Raw genomic sequence first — 18,190 nt, forward strand, 5'->3', positions numbered from 1 at the left:
CATCTGTTTTTCTAAAACTGATCAACATAAATGGCAATATTTCTAAATTTTCATTGAAAATGAAAAATTCTCAAACCTGATTTCAGAATTCAATGAGAATTACAATGTGAAAGACTTAAGGATAAGGGAAATGAAAGCCTAAATTATTGTAACTTGTGCTTTTAAATGTCTTTATCATTCAAGGCCAACTTATAAAGTTGAGCATGTGCAAGTTTACATGTAAGCAACAGTGACACATTTGCAGGCAAACGTGAGGACACACTTGACCATGTATTTAAACAAATTGTCAACAATTTGTTTGCAAAGCTTTTGAGAGAAAAATCCAGACTCTGTTAAAATTACTTTTGATATAAATTTGACAGGAGGTGAAGATCTCATAAAGGTCTCCTCTGCATCAGAGGACATTTTACTGCTAACCAAATCAATGCCACCAATAGAGGCACAACCACCTAGGTGCATCCTGTCATACAAGCATAGCATTTATATTCATCTTACTTATTCCCACTGGGGAAGCACAGCAAGCTTTTTAAGTGTAGAATTCTTCTAATAAATAATGTACCATACTGGTAAAACTAATACCACAAGTCAGTGTAGAGTAGGAAATAAACAAAGATCTCTTTGTAAAGTCTTCTCACTAAAGTATGATTTCTTATCAAGAGCATATTAAAATGCATACCAATATTTTTACACGGTAATATATTTTAAAATGTCACCTATTACTGAAACCTTGTCTACATGTCAACTTAAGGAATGGCCAAGGAAGAATAAATTTCCTGAATAAAAAGGGCATATCTGCAACTGTCAAAAGCCTTCCCGATTAAAACAGTAGCAGGCACCACTGAAAGTATTATTTAAACATATATATCTCTTTCATTAATACAGAATCATAAAGGTTAAAAAAAGGTTAAGCAAGCAAGTAGTTATTATCAGGGTGACTACATTTACTAACTAACATTAACTCATTAAGTGCCTGGTAGAATTGTTGACAATAGGCAAATACCAGCAAAGCACCATAAAATAATGAATGATACGTTGTATTTACTTTTCATAGTGTGCTGATCTGCAATACAGAAAACACTTCTACCTTTTGGATATACATTAGTTAATAAGTGAAAGAACACTTAAAACCAATGCCCAAAACATTTCTGGGAAATTTACTCTCTATTTTTCTCAGCAAGAGCAATAGTAAATCACTGCCATCCTTTCAAATTCAGTATTATAAAATGTGTGTGTGTAAAACCTAAACATTATCTAAAGCATCAGGGCTGGCTGCTCTTGACTTTCTGACTGAATGGATAAAAAGAATCCAGTGCGACAGCAAGGCAGACAACCAGAAAAGCAGAGGGAAAGCACAACAACAAAACCCCAGTTTGACTAAAATCAGAGTCCTGCCATTAAAACAAAAAACCTCTTTCCATAGTCCCCAAGGTAATTTATTTGCATGAAGAGCAGATTTTGGTTCAATGTACTTTTATATTCAGCAATGACATTTAAAGGGCAAATTCTAGGACGCTACACTTAAAAATAAATTCTGTGCAGAACTAATTGTGTTTCAATTATTTAAGTGGCTCAGATCATGAAGAAAAAAGTAATTGTATTGCACGCAGACACCAGTCACGTCCCATTTTGAAACCTATATCTTGCCACTTGGGCCCCACTAAAGCATGTACATATTTTCTTAGCTTTTTTAACTTCCCCCCATACAAAGTTCTGAACAAACCTATACTTGTGAATTCACTCACACTGAAGTACCAGTCTTCGTTATTCTAAACATGCTTGTTTTCTGGGAGTGCTTACAACTGTTTCCATATTTCATAATGAAGATTTAGGAAGCCTCCATCGCCTATATGGGCAGGCATGCCAAAACAAGACAACAAGAGTACCAGAACGTTGGTGGGGAAAATGGCACATTAGATGTTGTACTGGCATCCAAAAGTGCTTGCTTGGGTAGATATGTCGACTGCACCAACAAGATAAATTTAAGTTCAACAGCAACAACTGCTGAAAGAATCAACCCTAATTCTACCCACCCACCCAAAATGCAGTTCTAATTTGTTCTTTTTTGTAGCTGTCCCTTCAAGAACAGAAAGTGGAAAAATGTCTTTCCTGATTCTGTATGTAATAAACCATAAAGAAACTACTGTGCCCTTACTTATAAACAACAGAAAAAAACCATCATGCCATTTCAGAGAGGCATGTGAGCCCCATATAAGGGGAGATCTCCTTGGGTAATCAAAGTAAGGATTTAGAAGCCAGATTATTTCATATTTAGTTCCCTTTTCTAACTGTGTAGGTTAATTAGTGCTAACCTATGTATACGGAAAAGGTATGTTATTCTCCTGGAGTTTTAGGCAAGAAGCCAAAGGCCAGACACAGAACTATCACAGCAAGGAAACAACTCTGACCTGACTTGGGATCTGGTTACTTAGAGAGTAAGACAGAAGTACTGTGACTATTTTTCCATGGTAGTATCATCCCCAAAGCTGAGGACCAGCATTGCACTTCTGCTACTAAGAATACTCACCCCACTAGTGCCAGAGATTTGATGAAAAATTCAAGGTTCAAAATATCATGACAAAATTTTTCTCATTCATTTGTAGGTTATTAATCAACAAGCTGCATTATTTTTCTCCAGTAGTATTTTGTGTCAGTTTTAAAGCTAAAAAAACCCATGTGGATAAACAGTTTGCATTTACTTAAAAAAAATTACATGAAAATACAGAATATAAGCAATTAAAATGTAGCCCTTTAACAGTAGTAGCAGGGACCATCACCACAATAAATGGTCTGGAATAGATATAACCACTGCATTACTCCCTTGACACACTTCCATAATTCAGTAAATCAGATATTCTGAAGGATTCCTTTCTTTCATTATGTTACCCACAAATATGACATGAACTTTGCATCTAAAATTCTAACTTAAAGCAAAAGCTTTTCCTCAAATTCTTATACTTCTTTGGATAAAGGGCCATAAATTATCAAGCATACAGAACCTGGTTATGACAGTAATTTCCTGTTTGACTACCTATGCACTAGAGCTCAAGGTAGTTTTGCTATTTTGTACTGAAAGCATCATCAACTAACTACTGTATGCCTGAAAATCAAAACAACTTTAAGTATTAAAAAATCATTTTTTGTAAAATTGCTCTATTCTAAAACAAGTATTTCTGGTATTTAAGGGTAAAAACGCACTTTCATTGAAATTCTGGTGCTTGCACATTGTCTGCTGTGTCCTATGGCTGCCTTTCCTTCTCTAGCTGCAAAGCCCGCTTGGCAGTGTTTTGTTGGTTTTAGGTACTTTAAAAGAAATCTAGATGAGAGCTATCAAGCCCTCCAGGTGAGCCTTCAGGTGTTTTATTTTATTTTAATCCATTCAGAAGGGCTATGTGTAATTATATGGTTTATCAATGAAACCTAACTACAATTTGGCATCAGTAACGTTTACAGTTCTGTAATGTATTGTAATAGTTTCAGATACTTTAAGAAAACCCTCCAAATACCGAGATGCTTATTGTAATTCCCTTTTAAAGATTCAAAAACCTTCTAATGACTTTGCAGTTCCTATTTTTGTCTTCTTTATAGCATATAGTATTATATATTTGAAATACGTTTTCCACATAAAATCAAACTTGAAAATACCCACTTCAAAACAATATTTCAGTAAATAGAGGGTTTAAGGCAAGTCATTCATTTGGAAAATTGATTTCCATTTGTTAATCCTAGATTGACACAATTTTATTCCACCCCATCAGTGCCTTGGGATACACAACGTACATTCAGCAAAGGGCACACATATGACCCTATGGACATACGTTGCAAGTCCTGAGTGCCCATTGAAATAATGGTAATATCTTCATATAAGGCGTGACCCACAGGGACATGGCATGGGAGGGGTTAATTTGTTTTGTTTCCAGTCTTGCTATTGTATGTGATTTTGCTAGGTAATGCATTCTTTTCTTACTAAACATCTTTGCAAACAAATACAAACCCCTTTAAAAGGTGCTAAAAATGGGTTTCTGAAAACATACAAAATATATTCATCATAGTATTTCTTCAATCACTGTTTTAATGCTTGATATCTGCAGGTTATTTCTTGTTTCTGACTGAAACTATTATTTGTTGTGGAATAACTGTTCTTTTGCAAAAGATTTTCTTCTTCTAGTTTTTTGGACCACACGGGCTGGATGCCTTCATGCCTTTTACTTCCTCTTTGAGTTCTTCTCAATGGAAAAACCAACAACACCAGGATGCTGGCAATATGAAGACAGAAATAGCAGGAGCTAAAAAACAAACAAAAATAGTAATTCAATAAAACTCTGACCACTCTTACAGGATGCTTAAGGGATAAATTGTCAAAACCTACTTGCATACAGTACTTTGCACATAAGACAGGAAAACATCAGTACTTCCTTTAAGAAAAGTAATAAGGGGAAAAATAGAAATTAAGTCTTCCCTTGCAGTACTTAGTGCTGTAACAAAGACTTAAAGTGAAGAGAAGTCTGCTTTCAACTTTTTTTTCACAAGTTACTTTTGGGAAGTCATTATCTAGTCTTGCTATAAAGTAGTTCAAGTGCATATAGTAATCCCAAAGGTACCGTCTGGTTTTGCTTTTGGTTCATTTTTTTCCCCTGCCTCAGGAAAAATAATTCTATTTTAATAGGAAAACAAGAGCACTTCATGCTTTCTCATACACAACACAAACTATGTTTGAGCACTAGAACAGAAATACAGTTTGCTCTGCTAACATATCAGCCTTATAATTATCACCAAAATAGCTTCAGAAATCTTATGCCACAGAAAATACTTCTATTCCGAGTTAAAGAAAAGAAAAAGGAAACAGGTAGAAATGTGCTTACCTGTAAAAGGTGAAAGAGGGTTTTACAGAGAGCAGTACAAATGGCACAACTGTGTAACTTATTGCTACTTGAGTTGCCATCCATGTTATAATATCATAACATAGTTTAACAGCAGGAGAGTCAACAAAATAGTGTCTGATATTGTTTCTTATCTGAAAAAGCAGATAACAGTAAGTTAGCTTAGGAATAAACTTTGAGAGCTATCTTACTGAGTTTGTTGCACTTCCACAAAGTTCATAGGATGAATTTAAATGCGATGGTTTGGTCAAGTGTCTTTGAACTATTCAAAGCACCCATCAACTTCAACAGAAGTCAGTTCAAATTCCCTGCCTCTCTGGATAGCGTGCTTCATCCAGCACAGGAATGTAAGTATTTATGAATTTAAGCAGAATTTAAATAAATTAATCCCTCTCCTAAATCCAATGCAATTTTGGGCTGCTTGTCTGAATGAGGCAGACATTCTGTGCTATCAAGCCATTCCGTAAATACAGTGTTGGAGTAAACAAGCCACAACGCTTCTGTTGAAAGCTTCTATATGGTAAGCCATTTTCATATACTTGCTAATGAGATACATTTTAGGACAAGGAGTGTATAAATCAGAATATACAAAATATCAGTTCTAATGACATATTTCAGGAGTCTTATAACAGCTAATATCAAGTGGAACTGTTATAAATGACTCAATTTTCTATGCCAAGTCTTCTTTTGTTCATAAAATTCTGTTCGAACAGTGAAATACCAAAGGTATTTAAAAAATCCAAAACCCACACAGGTTGAGTTTTATTTAAGTCTTTAAGTAAAAAGACACCAGTAGATCTTCACCCCTCCTTCCTTGGACTGATCTGTCATCCTTGTGCACACTCTTATTTACTGACAAGCCAAGATGGGCGCAATTCAGCCTTTCTGTAGCTTGGTATCACAGTTGCCACCTTCCAGCCACCTGCGCTGAGGCAATCCTCTCTGAAAAGCTGCACCCCAAAATACACAGTTCAGCTTCTTCAACCTTCAGTTTCTTTAGAACGTCTGATTCTAAAGAACATATCCAAGGCTAGTTCCTAAAAAAAACATTCTTTACATTAAAAACCTTTTTTACCCTTCCTGTCCTTCTTACCCAAGTTCTCCTGTAGATTCTGCATTCCCACACAGCCATTCTTTAGTTAAGCTAAGTAAAAAAAGTCATTCTAGCCACATACCCTTCATCCTGCCATCGGCCCCCAGTTTTTTCCTATGGTCATCCACAATTACTTGTTCCTGAGTTCTGTAAAACTTGGATGAAATTTCATGGAATTTCTTGTAGAGAATTTAGTATTTTAGGACTTGAAAGACAACTATTAAGATAAATCCCTAATTACCCCTAGTAAATACTTGACTATAAAATATGTAATGTTTAAAGCGAGTAAAACTAGTTGAATACGTGCTTAGGCATGACAGGGGAAGCAGTGTGGATCAGAGCTGCCAATCTTTGCAGTTAAAGGCTAGTAGAGTTATAATAAACACACTGAAGTACCTCTAATATATCGTATCTGTTGATATTAAGTACTTGTTAACAGAGAAACTCTAAATATTTTAATATCCTATTGACAAAATGAAATGGGAATACAACACAGCTTCCTAGCAAAGCCCAGAACCAAGTAGAGCACTCTGACTTACAATGGAGTCACCTTACTGAGAAAACACAACTTTTACCTGTCAACTGTCCCTGAACCTTGGCTTTTGCACCAGCCGCTGGCTGATAAATGTCAAAAGTTCACAGTGACAGAGTCTGGAAAGGAGGGAGCTATACTTATTGTAAAGAAAGGAGTCAATTCTGTCAAACAATGACTATACTCACATCTTTGTGAAGAAAGAGGAGGAGCATCTTGTTTTATTACTGTTAGCAACAATCAAAATCTTAAGTGTCACCTTCCCCTAGCTATTACAGCAACAAAGAGCAGTCTGCTTCGTTTCTCATTCTCCTGGTTCTTTCAACAGAAAAGTGGCCTGTTAAGCTGCTCTGACTGACATCTAATTTGTTTGTTCCTCTTTCCCATTGAGTAACTGATAAACCTGTCTCTGTTCTTAAGCAGCTTTCTCTAGCAGAACTGAGAGACATTTCTTGGCAGATTTTTTGGTTCCATATGGTTTTGAATAGCAGCTACAAAAGCTTGTTCATGTGACTGCATGCTGGATGGCCAATTCTGAATAGTAACTGCAGTCGAGATTTTTGTCTGCTGGTTAAGAGAGAGCATTCTTTAGTTACCAGCTTTACAATAGTACTGGACAGAAATTAGGGAGGGGGTGGACTCTATAAATATATACCATTGACCCCCAAATTTTAAGATACTCACGATCAGTGATTTTTCTCATCAGAGTTTTTTCAAAATTATCTTAGATAACACCAGACTGTTCAGCATGGCATAGTCATACATGATCAGTTAATACAGAAGAAAAGTTTCCACAAAAGATATGCTACAAAGATGTTATAGGCTGTGTACAGTCTTGCTTCTTTCCACCAATTAACCCCTCCTTACATTTAATCATTCCCATTGCTCTCGTAAATACAAAAGTAAACACCACTATTAGACAGACTGTACAACAACTGTAAAGCACATCTTTGGACTACAGAACATGACCAATTTTCTTTCCAAAACTTATTAAGAAGAAAATTTATTGGTACTTACAGCTCGTGCTGCTAGTGTCATTAGTATTCCTGTTAAAAATGTTAAATAATATCCTGGGTAAACCCCATGCCAGATGGCAGAAAGGATGAAGGTTTGGATCGTTGGGCTGAAGGTTGCTCGCTCATAGCACACTCTAGCAAGTCAAAGACAATTCAAGATAAATGAGACAAACCACCAACAATCTTCCCAGTTATCATTTATACTTCCACAACTTCCATCTCCAAAACATCATTTGCAATGCAATCGCAGTTTACTATTATTTAATAATGTTGCCACTATGACTTACAGTAAATACTTAAAGCTATTCACAGCTCCCAGTTTAACCCCCCAGTGCAAACCCATGCTCAGTGCCATCACATATAGTACATATTTATAACAAAGTGATACACAGGCAACCAAAGACAGGTGTAGGTGTTAATAAGGGATCTTGAGCCATTCAAGAACGTGTTTGAAAAGCTACACTGGAAGGCACAGACTACTCTGCAAACTCTTGTGATGAATATTTTTCATGACATAAAAGCAGCTTGTAGAAGGGGAAAAGTAACAACTACCTTCAATTTTGACTAATAGAGAGACTACAGCTGAAAATGTGTCCGTGTAGGGCAACTAGGTGAGCATGATGATGAAATTATAATTAATGACTCTAGGGATGTGAGAATATCAAATAAGGAGAATGCTGAACTCTGCTATTTAAAAATTGAGACTCTGAATTATTAGGCAAGGTCCTACAGTAAGGAATTCTAGAAGGAAGAAGGGAAAAAGGAATCCAAGAAAGCTAGTTTCTAAAAGAGAACGTTAAATGACACAATGACAAACCATCATGATGTGGAAGAATGATAGGAAACATGGTAAGGTCCTGATATAGCTTCATCAAGATTTCTTTAATGTCTTTAATGATCTGAAAACCAAAAAGCAACAGGAAATATGGAAACAGATGCACACTAGCATGAAGCAGAAATAAACAGCACAAGCATGAATGAACATAACTCTAAGGCTAACATACAAAAATCAGTTTTAACTAAAAAAGGTCATGGACACCAGTATGCAAAAAGGTTTTACAAACACATAGCAAGTAACAGAGAAAGAGAAGAGAATGCACATCTGTTATTCGAAGAGGACAACCAGCTAATGATACAGAGGGCCAAAACACTCACTACTAATGTAACTACTTTACTGCAACTTCCATACATACAAAAGATTGCTGAGACCAAATGATACAGTCAACATTAAAGAGCAGAAGGTAAAAAGAGAGGATCTGAATAGGGAAGGATCAAAAGTGTATTTTGCTAATTTAGCTTATTCCAGTCAAAGAGATGTGCTAAGTTCTGTCTCCTCAGTGGGGGGTACCAGTACAGCCCCCTCCCCTTACCAAAGGGCTTCACTAACAATGCCCATTAAGATGAGAACATGGGGATAAGTAGGGTGCAGTGCATGCATACATAGTACACAAAACTATCTGAGGACATTTGCCCCAAATAGACCATCTCAAAGAGGAAAGCAACATTGGCCAGACTAAACAGTGACCAGGGAATTTCAAAAATACTTTTGAGACAAAGACTTTATCAGCCTAGGAAGTACAAAAGCACTAGGAAAATTTGTATCTAGTCGGGGAGACTCTTGGAACAAAATACTAGTCATCAAAACCTGATTTGACACTGCCATTAAGTCACCCCACCAGCATCATGACCTCTGTCTCAGCCAAGACAGAGCATCCTCCCTGGCAGACACCAAGCAACCTGCATCCAGCTAGGGGACTGTCAGTGCAGTATGCAGGGAGCAATATCTCATCCTGATCAGCTGCAAGCTCGTGAACTCATGGAATGCTTTTCTGATCAGTATGTGAATCAGCAGGTTCACACAGAGCTGAAGCAGCCACGTCTCAGTGCATACAAACAGGGGGCCCACAATTCCAGAAGGAGGTGTGTTGTTGTATCCCACATATCCCTTGGAGTGGAGGCACAGTTTGCATGTAACTATGTGCATCCATCTGCGCTTTATAAACACCTTGGGATTAGTTAGGGAAGAATGTTTAGAAATGTTTATTAAACCAGAGCACTGAACATGTACAAAATGTATCTGTTCTAGTACTGATATTAATTCTGAATGTATATTTCAATGACTGGTGGTAAATTATGTCTCATTAATAAATTGATAAATGGTTCAATCTTCATATGGTTTAAAATATTTTAATTAAGCAAATTTTCCCCTGCAAAGCATTCAGGAAATAACAAAACTAACTAAATTAACTAACCAAATTTCAGCTATATCAATGCAAGTCAGATGAGCTGTATACTAGAAAAAAATCATCAGGCTCCAATTTCAAAGAGTAAAAAGCAAGCTTAAACTCCTCCATGGATTTGTTAATAATAAATCATGTTGAAATGCTTCATCTGACATTCCTAAAAGCAAACCAAGGAAATATGGTCATCACAATAGACTGAGAAAATCTATTCAAGTACAGGTAGTTCACATTATCTTATCCATAATTTGTTCTAGAAGTGAGAAGATGCATCAACTGTTCAGCAAGGTGCCGCCTTCAGTCTGGTTCTATACTTTTCCTACTAGCCTGTCTGGTGGACTGAGAAGCGTATTTTCCACCTTGTCTTCCCTTCCTTTTTTTTGGGACGGGAGGTGGGGTGGATGAGATTGTCATTTTTCCTTAGTAGGTAGAGTACTAGAATCCAAAATGATCTTGACAGACTTGAATGATGTTCTGAAATCAACAAGATGAAGTCCAAAGTACAGAACTTATCTAATAAGAAAAGGGCAAGATACAAAACAGTACCCATCCCTGTAACATTACTGAAAAAGTGTGGCTGAGCATGAATATGAATCAACAGTATGAAACACTGAGTATCAGCTGAGCATGAATCAACACTAGATTGCCGCTGCAAAAAAAGACAGATATAATACTGTATTAGAAAGATATCTAAAGAAAAGAAAGGTAATTAATCCACTCAAATAATTCAACTCTGCCTGTAACAAGCCAGGGAAAGACCTTGGAGGTCTTAGAAGTACTACATCCACCGTGAGGAGACAGGAAGTTTGGAAGTTTAAGAGCAGCCCCGAAGAGAAGGACTTGGGGGTATTGGTTGATGAGAAGTTGAACATGAGCCGGCAGTGTGCGCTCGCAGCCCAGAAAGCCAGCCGTGTCCTGGGCTGCATCAAAAGAAACATCAGCAGCAGGTTGAGGGAGGTGATTCTCCCCCTCTCCTCTGCTCTCGTGAGATGCCACCTGGAGTGCTGCATCCAGCTCTGGGACCCCCAATTTAAGGACATGGACCTGTTGGAGCAAGTCCACAGGAGGGCCACAAAGAGGTCAGAGGGCTGGAGCACCTCCCCTATGAGGACAGGCTGAGAGAGTTGGGGTTGTTCAGCCTGGAGAAGAGAAGGCTCCAGGGAGATGTTATGGCAGCCTTCTGGTACTTCAAGGGGGCTACAGGAGGGATGGGGAGGCACTCCCCCCAATTTAAGGACATGGACCTGTTGGAGCAAGTCCACAGGAGGGCCACAAAGAGGTCAGAGGGCTGGAGCACCTCCCCTATGAGGACAGGCTGAGAGAGTTGGGGTTGTTCAGCCTGGAGAAGAGAAGGCTCCAGGGAGATGTTATGGCAGCCTTCTGGTACTTCAAGGGGGCTACAGGAGGGATGGGGAGGCACTCTTCATCAGGCAGTGTAGTGATAGGAGGATGGGTAACAGTTTGAAGCTAAAAGAGGGCAGATTTAGATATTAGGAAAAAACTGTTTACTGTGAGGGTGGTGAGGCACTGGAACAGGTTGCCCAGGGAAGCTGTGGATGCCCCATCCCTGGAGGTGTTCAAGGCCAGGCTGGATGAGGCTTTGAGCAACCTGGGCTAGTGGAGGGTGTCCCTGCCCATGGCAGGGAGGTTGGAACTCGATCTTTACAGTTCCTTCCAACCCAAACCAGTCTATGATTCTATGTCAGAAGAGAGCAACAAGAACCATACAGGTTTTGCAAATATGACCAGAGACAAATGGAATTAGATGTTTTATTTGGAAAAAAAGAATGAACAAGCTGAAGGGGAACTTCACATCTTCCCCAGTCAGGAAACATTATCATGATATATACATATTGTTGATATATGCTACTATGTAAATATCTATTTTAACTTGCATGCTTGTAACAATTATATATTTGAACTGCTGTATTTTGTGATCTACACTAAATGCTTATTAAACTTCTTTATGATCTGTAGATCCATTAATTATGTTTTTACAAGGAGTTTGTTTTTACACACAATCAGCGTTTGTTTAAGTCCTGAAATTCTGTCGGTTTGGTTTCTCTTTAGAGAGTATTAAAAAAGAACAGAACGAATGCTGATGTCTGGTATTTCGTGTGAGAAAAATGCCTAAGATTTTAGGTACTTCTATAAATGGTAAACAAGTGAGGTATTAAAAGTGGGTGTTTAAAGTAAGACCTGAACTTGTCCTCTATTCAAACTGCTGTAGCATTACAACTGACCAAATGATTGGTAATATATACTCTGTACCGCTATTTATGGTCCTCATATATAATCATTAAAACAATCTTTCAGTTGCACAAGCCTTCAAGAAAATATCAACTCCTGTCCCCTTCACTGTGGTAGAATCAATATAGATTTAGACTATGCTCAAAGATTCTTCTACAATTGTTCTTAAAAATATTTATTAAAGGAGATGCTTTAATTTTTCTTCATATCTTCTTTTAATGTCAACCCTGAGCAATTGATTTGCATTTTTTTCTTTCAATTTTTAACAGAAATGTTACTCATCTCCACTAAAAGGAGTTTTCATTTAGCATCATTCCATTTAGGAGATTTGAAAGTTCACTGAAACACCACCTTTTCCTATTAAGTTTTAATACTGATAAACTTCTGTTCTCTAACTAAATTAAAATGTATTTTAAAATAGCTAAACAGCTTATTTGCTTTATTAAATGATACATTTCAATACCTGCAAGCCTGCAATTTTTCCTTGCTGACTGTCCTAGCAATAGATTCTAGTTGCCTATTGAGCCAACTAGAATAATCACATAAAATTCAATTTCTGTTTTTAACTGGGTCAGAAAAATATTTAGGGAAGAAATTAGGGAAGAAAGAATACACTATAAAGAAATTTGATGGAAGAAACATCCTGTTGCCAGACATCCTAGAGTAAGAGATAGAGTCCTCCAAGTGATGCCAAGATTGGCGTCTCAGCTAAATTTCCATCTATTCATAAAAGATCAGCTAAACAGAGACTGGAAGAAGGGAAACAACACCTGCACACTGACAAGAATACTTTTTAAATTTCTAGTTACCACAAAGAAGTAGTAAAAGCAGAATGGTGTAGTTCACTGGGCACTATACCTGTTACCAGACAAGGAAAAAAGTGCATCTGAGGGATACTCATTTGCAATTTTTGTTAATAGCACACTGTAGAGTTTGATATTTGCCATGCACTCATTATAGAAGGAGCACAGAAAGTTTCCTCACAGAATGTATGGAAGTTCCTGTATCACTGTGTGGCTAAAAATAACACAGCGCTTCCACAGGCTAAGATTTACATTTAGCCTGCTGCTCTCAGCAACATGCACTGCTTTGAATGCTGGGAGGAAAAAGAAAAAGACTCGTCTCCACAGATGTTTTTGGCTCCCTATGACCAGTGAAGAAAAACAGTTTCTACCACAACATGATAGTTTACACTAAAGAGAGAAGTTCTAAATTCAGAGGCTTTAATTCAAGTCTTACAAAAAGAATGTCTGGTGCATTTGCTAAGCAGATGATGTTTTGTGGGGTTTATCTTTAAATGCTATTTTCAAATAAATATTTATCTAAGAAACTTCAGTGGAGAAAAGCTTTCTTTTAAGAAATAAATACCTTTTAAGCCATAGAGCTGTTTGGATATTCCAGTTGTCAAGAAACATCTTGAAACTTGTGGAAAACTGTAAAGTAAAAACAAAATAATTATTTCCATAATTGTAAAGTGTTACAAAATATTTCAAAATTCTGACATATAAATTCTAAAAAAACTCTGACTTTGTGATGAGATAAATAAGTTATTTACTCAACTACTTATAACCACAAAATATTTTAAAAGTCAACTCACAAGTAGAACATATTCAAAACAGATTCTATTTTCCATCCTTTCCTAAAGGTGTGAACACGTCAGTTCTGACTTAGAACATATTCACTGTCTTGAGGAACAAAATGCACAGGAAAACTTACTGAAATTACAAGGAACTACCTACATGGGCACATATTTTATTTGAAAGAGCCAGAAACAAACCTCTATTTGCTGGATTCTCAGATTTGATATCAGATCCCAACGTGTAACTCCATTTTTATCATAGCCTCTAAAACCAAACCCTGCTGCATTATTAATTGCATCTGCTGCAATGAAACAAAAAGAAACAGATTAATTATAAACTGCCTGTACTACAAACTGCATCACGCAACAAGTAGTTTGTTCACAATCTCTATCACATTTTAAAGGCTACATATTGATTTTTTTAAAATGCTGAGGATCACCGTATTAGACACTTGAACAAACAGAAAATAATCCAAGCAACACATCAGCTTCCAATACAAACCTTGTAAAAAAGCAAAAGAATGAAAAGTAGCACTGTGTCACACTAAAGATGTCCCCCCTCTCTCATACCACCTACTTAGCCTTGCTTGAGCAATTTCAAAGAAAAACAAATTCCAAAGAGACACATCAAGACTACAAATGAGTGGCGGGTCTTAACGACTGCAGATAGCAGCTCAACACTCAGATGCACATTTTTGGTCTTCATTATGCAGCAACAGTGATGTATAAAGCATAAAGAAAAACTGCACAATTCACTCCAAGCAGGTGCACAGTTACAGCACCACACACCCAACAGAAGAAAACAGTAGCTTCCTAAGCAATGCAGAGTTTGTCAGACTGCCACCAATGGCACAAGGCGGCTGTTAACACTGCTGAATGCAAAGGGTTTACCAGGCATGACAAAGGTCAAACAGTTCAAACCAAACAATACTCTTCCCTAGGAGAAAAAAGCTGCTACCATCATCTGGACTACACAGGGATGTCAGTCCAAATACCACCTGTCACCCTCAGTCATCACCTTTGCTTTGGCTTTGTTAGCTCGACACTGAAATTTCCTCAGCTGTATTTCTCCAATTAGGATGGCCACTTACAAGGAAACAAGTTGGTTTTTTCCCCCCAAATCCTGCCTCTGTTGAGGCAGGCACTTGGTTGCATGCACCCAAACAGGTACACACATCCGTGAGGCATGGCCCTACCCATGTGTCCACTTACGTGGATAAACAAGTGGCCATGGGAGAAGAATGCCAGCTGCTCCCCCAGCTCAGGGGAGTCCTGAGGAACTGGAAGCAAGGTAGGCAAAGGCTCTGCAGAAGCAATACAGATCTAGTCCTCCAGTTACAGGACATGAGCCCTCTCTATTAGCTCTGAATTCATTTAAAGCACTGTAAACAGACTGTCACCTTTTACATTACAGCTAGCAAGGCAAGAGAAATTGCTTGGTTTGTATTACCATATGAAAAAGAATTTACTTTATACAATAGTGACATGTAAGAGAAATACATCTTTTATGCATTTTCCTTTCTTCTCAACAACTTATTCAAGGTATTAATGCAGTGTACTTGGACAGTAAAAGAAACAATTGACTGAAACTGGTCCTTTCCTCAAGTTCAGTTTCTCCATTTATTTACCAGTCTGGAAGATGGCTTTGTGACATTTGATTTAATATAAGGTAATCTATAGTATTTTTATTTCCTCATCAATTACTGTTTCAAAACACATCTTTGAAAGTAACAAAAATTGCTGCTATACTCTTGATATCACTGATGTCAACAATAATTAGACAATAATTTTATGCTCAGCTAGAAGCAGCTGAAGACATGAACTCTATCATCTCTTGCTAGCTAGAGTACAAAGAGTAAGTACTCATTTTATTAACAAGCATTATAGTAATTCATTTTATTAACCGATTTATTTTTTTTCCTTAGGTGCTGAGAGTAGCAATATACAACACAAAAGCATAGCATCCAGTAAAACTGTCAAGGTCCCCTCACATTCTACTCATACCATTAGAAATCTAGATGAGGTAAAGCGGAAGGAAGAAGGTTAAAAAAAAAAGTTACTTAGCAAACTAAAAGTACAGAGTTCATCTCTTTTCTTTTCTTCAATATTTTACCATAGGAATGCTAGCTCTACACTGCTAGCAACCGCAGAAGGAGAAATCTATCTGAAGTATTTCAGGGAAAAAAAACCCAACAAAGATTCTTCATTTTTCAGATTACTCCTACTCTTTACAGACCATGATGCTGGTGCATAAGAGCACAATAGTCAGAATTATTCCATTCCACAACAAGCCCCAGAATTACTATATCCAGACAAGCTGAAAGCACTTCATTCATTGACCAGGAATGAAACCAGCAGCTGTAAATGAGTCATGCTGCTCTGCTACACTAAAGCGTTCTTTACTGCATTGTTTCCCACAGATTCTCTCTCAAAAGAATTATGAAACAAATATGTAAAACTGGAGAGGAGGAGGAAGCTGATGAAATCTGTTTTGTGAGCCACTTCCAAGATGTCACCTTCCATAAACACAGCATTTTGCTGCTGTGTGCGGTGGGTTTTTTTTCAAATAACATGAAGTGAAAAGCAAAACGTTTTTTAAACTATATCAGCTATTCAGTGACTGGGTGTTCTCCTGCTGGTCAATTAGAATTTTTAGTAAACAAAGACTAAAACTGAAGTGTCACCCATCAAATTCTTAAAATACTACTGTGAATGCCATCTACCATTAACAACACTATATCTGAATTTCAATACATTAATTTTTCCTTCATGTTTGAATAACATCAAACAAATTACTGATCACTAACCACACAAAGAGGCTTAGAATAACTTTTTAGATACACCAAACCAAAGGGCATAGCACAATAAAAACATCATGGATTGTACATCAGACTAGTTTTACTGCAATTGTTAAAAAGCAAAAAAAGTCATTGCTTATTAACACACTATCACTCTGCCAAAAACCTCATGTGTCACTCAGATTTGTTCAGGAGACCACGATCTCATTTGCAACTCCGCCACAACACTGTGCTTAGATTTATGGTAAGTTTTGTTTCTAAAAAAGAGACATCATTCAATATACTTTGACAATACCTTGTAATACTTAAATGTAATAATGTTTTCCCGAGGCCTCAAGAGGGCACTGTCACTTTTTAATACATGCTTACTGTGACACATCTCAAATGAAGTTCAATACATACACTTTCTTTTACACACACAGACACTTACCCAAAGTCCATGCAAAATAATACTTGGGTCTGGCAGCCATAAGAGACACATACAGGTAGAAAAACCTTAGAGGCCATGATGCTGTAGCTCTGAAGTTCTCATCAATGTTGTATTCCACAGGCAAAGTTTTTGTAATAGTCATGTGGAAGAATAAGGACAGTCCACATATTAAGAGTTTCTGTGCCACGGCTATCTGAAAAGTTCAAGATGGGGAGACTGTGTAAACCTCATTTTTTGTTAATCTTCTGGAAACAAAGGCAAGTTATAATCTTGCTCTCCTAAAGATATATATAGAGATATATATCTACATATGTCAATTTTTCAGTAATATATATTACTTTAAAACTTTAAAATAGTTGGTAACACTTTATAGATGCTCAAGGAATATTATCTTGATTAAGTTGTGAGCACCACTTCTGGCAAACACAGAAAATCCAATCTGATCACAGTGAGCCTCTAAAAACCCTTTCAATAATGGGAACACCTTTTGCAACTCCAGGTTTTTATTTCACTGTCAAATTACTGAAGCAAGTAAATTGTCAAGTCATTATAGCACAAAGCATACAATCTAGGACAAGATGAGCATAATTATTGCAGAGATTCCAAAAACAATGGCAAAGCTTCAGTTCATTTTCGGTAATCTTTGGCATGATGCAGGAGTTCAACTGCTGCTCAACTCAATGTATCAATCATTTCTGTTAGATTATTACAATATTACAATATGTAAATTCTAAATCAACTAAAATGAATTTACAGCCAAAATACCTCACTTCTACATAGTCCTGTTTTCCCAACTAGAATGACCAGGCTATAAGGGGTCAAATAATACACTCACCGACATGTAAAAATATGTTGTTCAAGTAGGACCTGGACTCAGCTTTTCTCAAAATTCACTTTTGCTATAGCCACCACATTAAAAAACTATTTTCAGGAAAGACCTTTCTACGGTTCTGTTATAAAACACGCAGAACAATAATGCACAGCACGGCATTCACTGCTTTAAGTGACTTGTCTGATCCACATCCCAAAGTGCAGACATTCTGTGCAAGTTCCTAAAGTAAAACCATTCTTTTGTAGGTGCTTGTTTAGTGTGTGAGAGCTAGTTCATTTAAATCTAATTTTCAAGTTTTGACTGTAAGTAATCTCAGTATTTAAACATTACAATTTTAATTTACATTGCAATTCTACAAGCATTAAACTTGGCAAAAAAACAAACTATTTTTATTTGCAGCATCAGAACAAAAAGATAACCAGAATCCTTTTTCTGTCCAGCCTGCTTCCAGTATGCCTGCCCAAACTCTAAAAGATAACATTCTGCTTCACTTAGGGTGCAGCTTCACATATCTAGTTCCAAAACAAAGAGTAATTCTGTTCC

General features: G+C 37.0%; 1 protein-coding gene across 1 annotated transcript in view; it reads right to left on the reverse strand.

Annotated features, from left to right (window-relative positions):
- Positions 1–3,705: 3,705 nt before the first annotated feature.
- Positions 3,706–18,190, reverse strand: part of MBOAT2 (membrane bound O-acyltransferase domain containing 2) — a gene marked incomplete at its 5' end in the record, with an annotated part of 73,559 nt that continues 59,074 nt past the window's right edge. Inside the window, 6 exons of the mRNA XM_010079489.1 lie at positions 3,706–4,283; positions 4,860–5,011; positions 7,520–7,652; positions 13,377–13,441; positions 13,786–13,889; positions 16,816–17,008. Of these exons, the coding sequence (XP_010077791.1) occupies positions 4,061–4,283; positions 4,860–5,011; positions 7,520–7,652; positions 13,377–13,441; positions 13,786–13,889; positions 16,816–17,008 (870 nt within the window). The remainder of the gene's footprint in view (positions 4,284–4,859; positions 5,012–7,519; positions 7,653–13,376; positions 13,442–13,785; positions 13,890–16,815; positions 17,009–18,190) is intronic.

Source organism: Pterocles gutturalis, unplaced genomic scaffold (assembly GCF_000699245.1).
Source record: "Pterocles gutturalis isolate BGI_N339 unplaced genomic scaffold, ASM69924v1 scaffold6559, whole genome shotgun sequence".
Classification (NCBI taxonomy): domain Eukaryota; kingdom Metazoa; phylum Chordata; class Aves; order Pterocliformes; family Pteroclidae; genus Pterocles; species Pterocles gutturalis.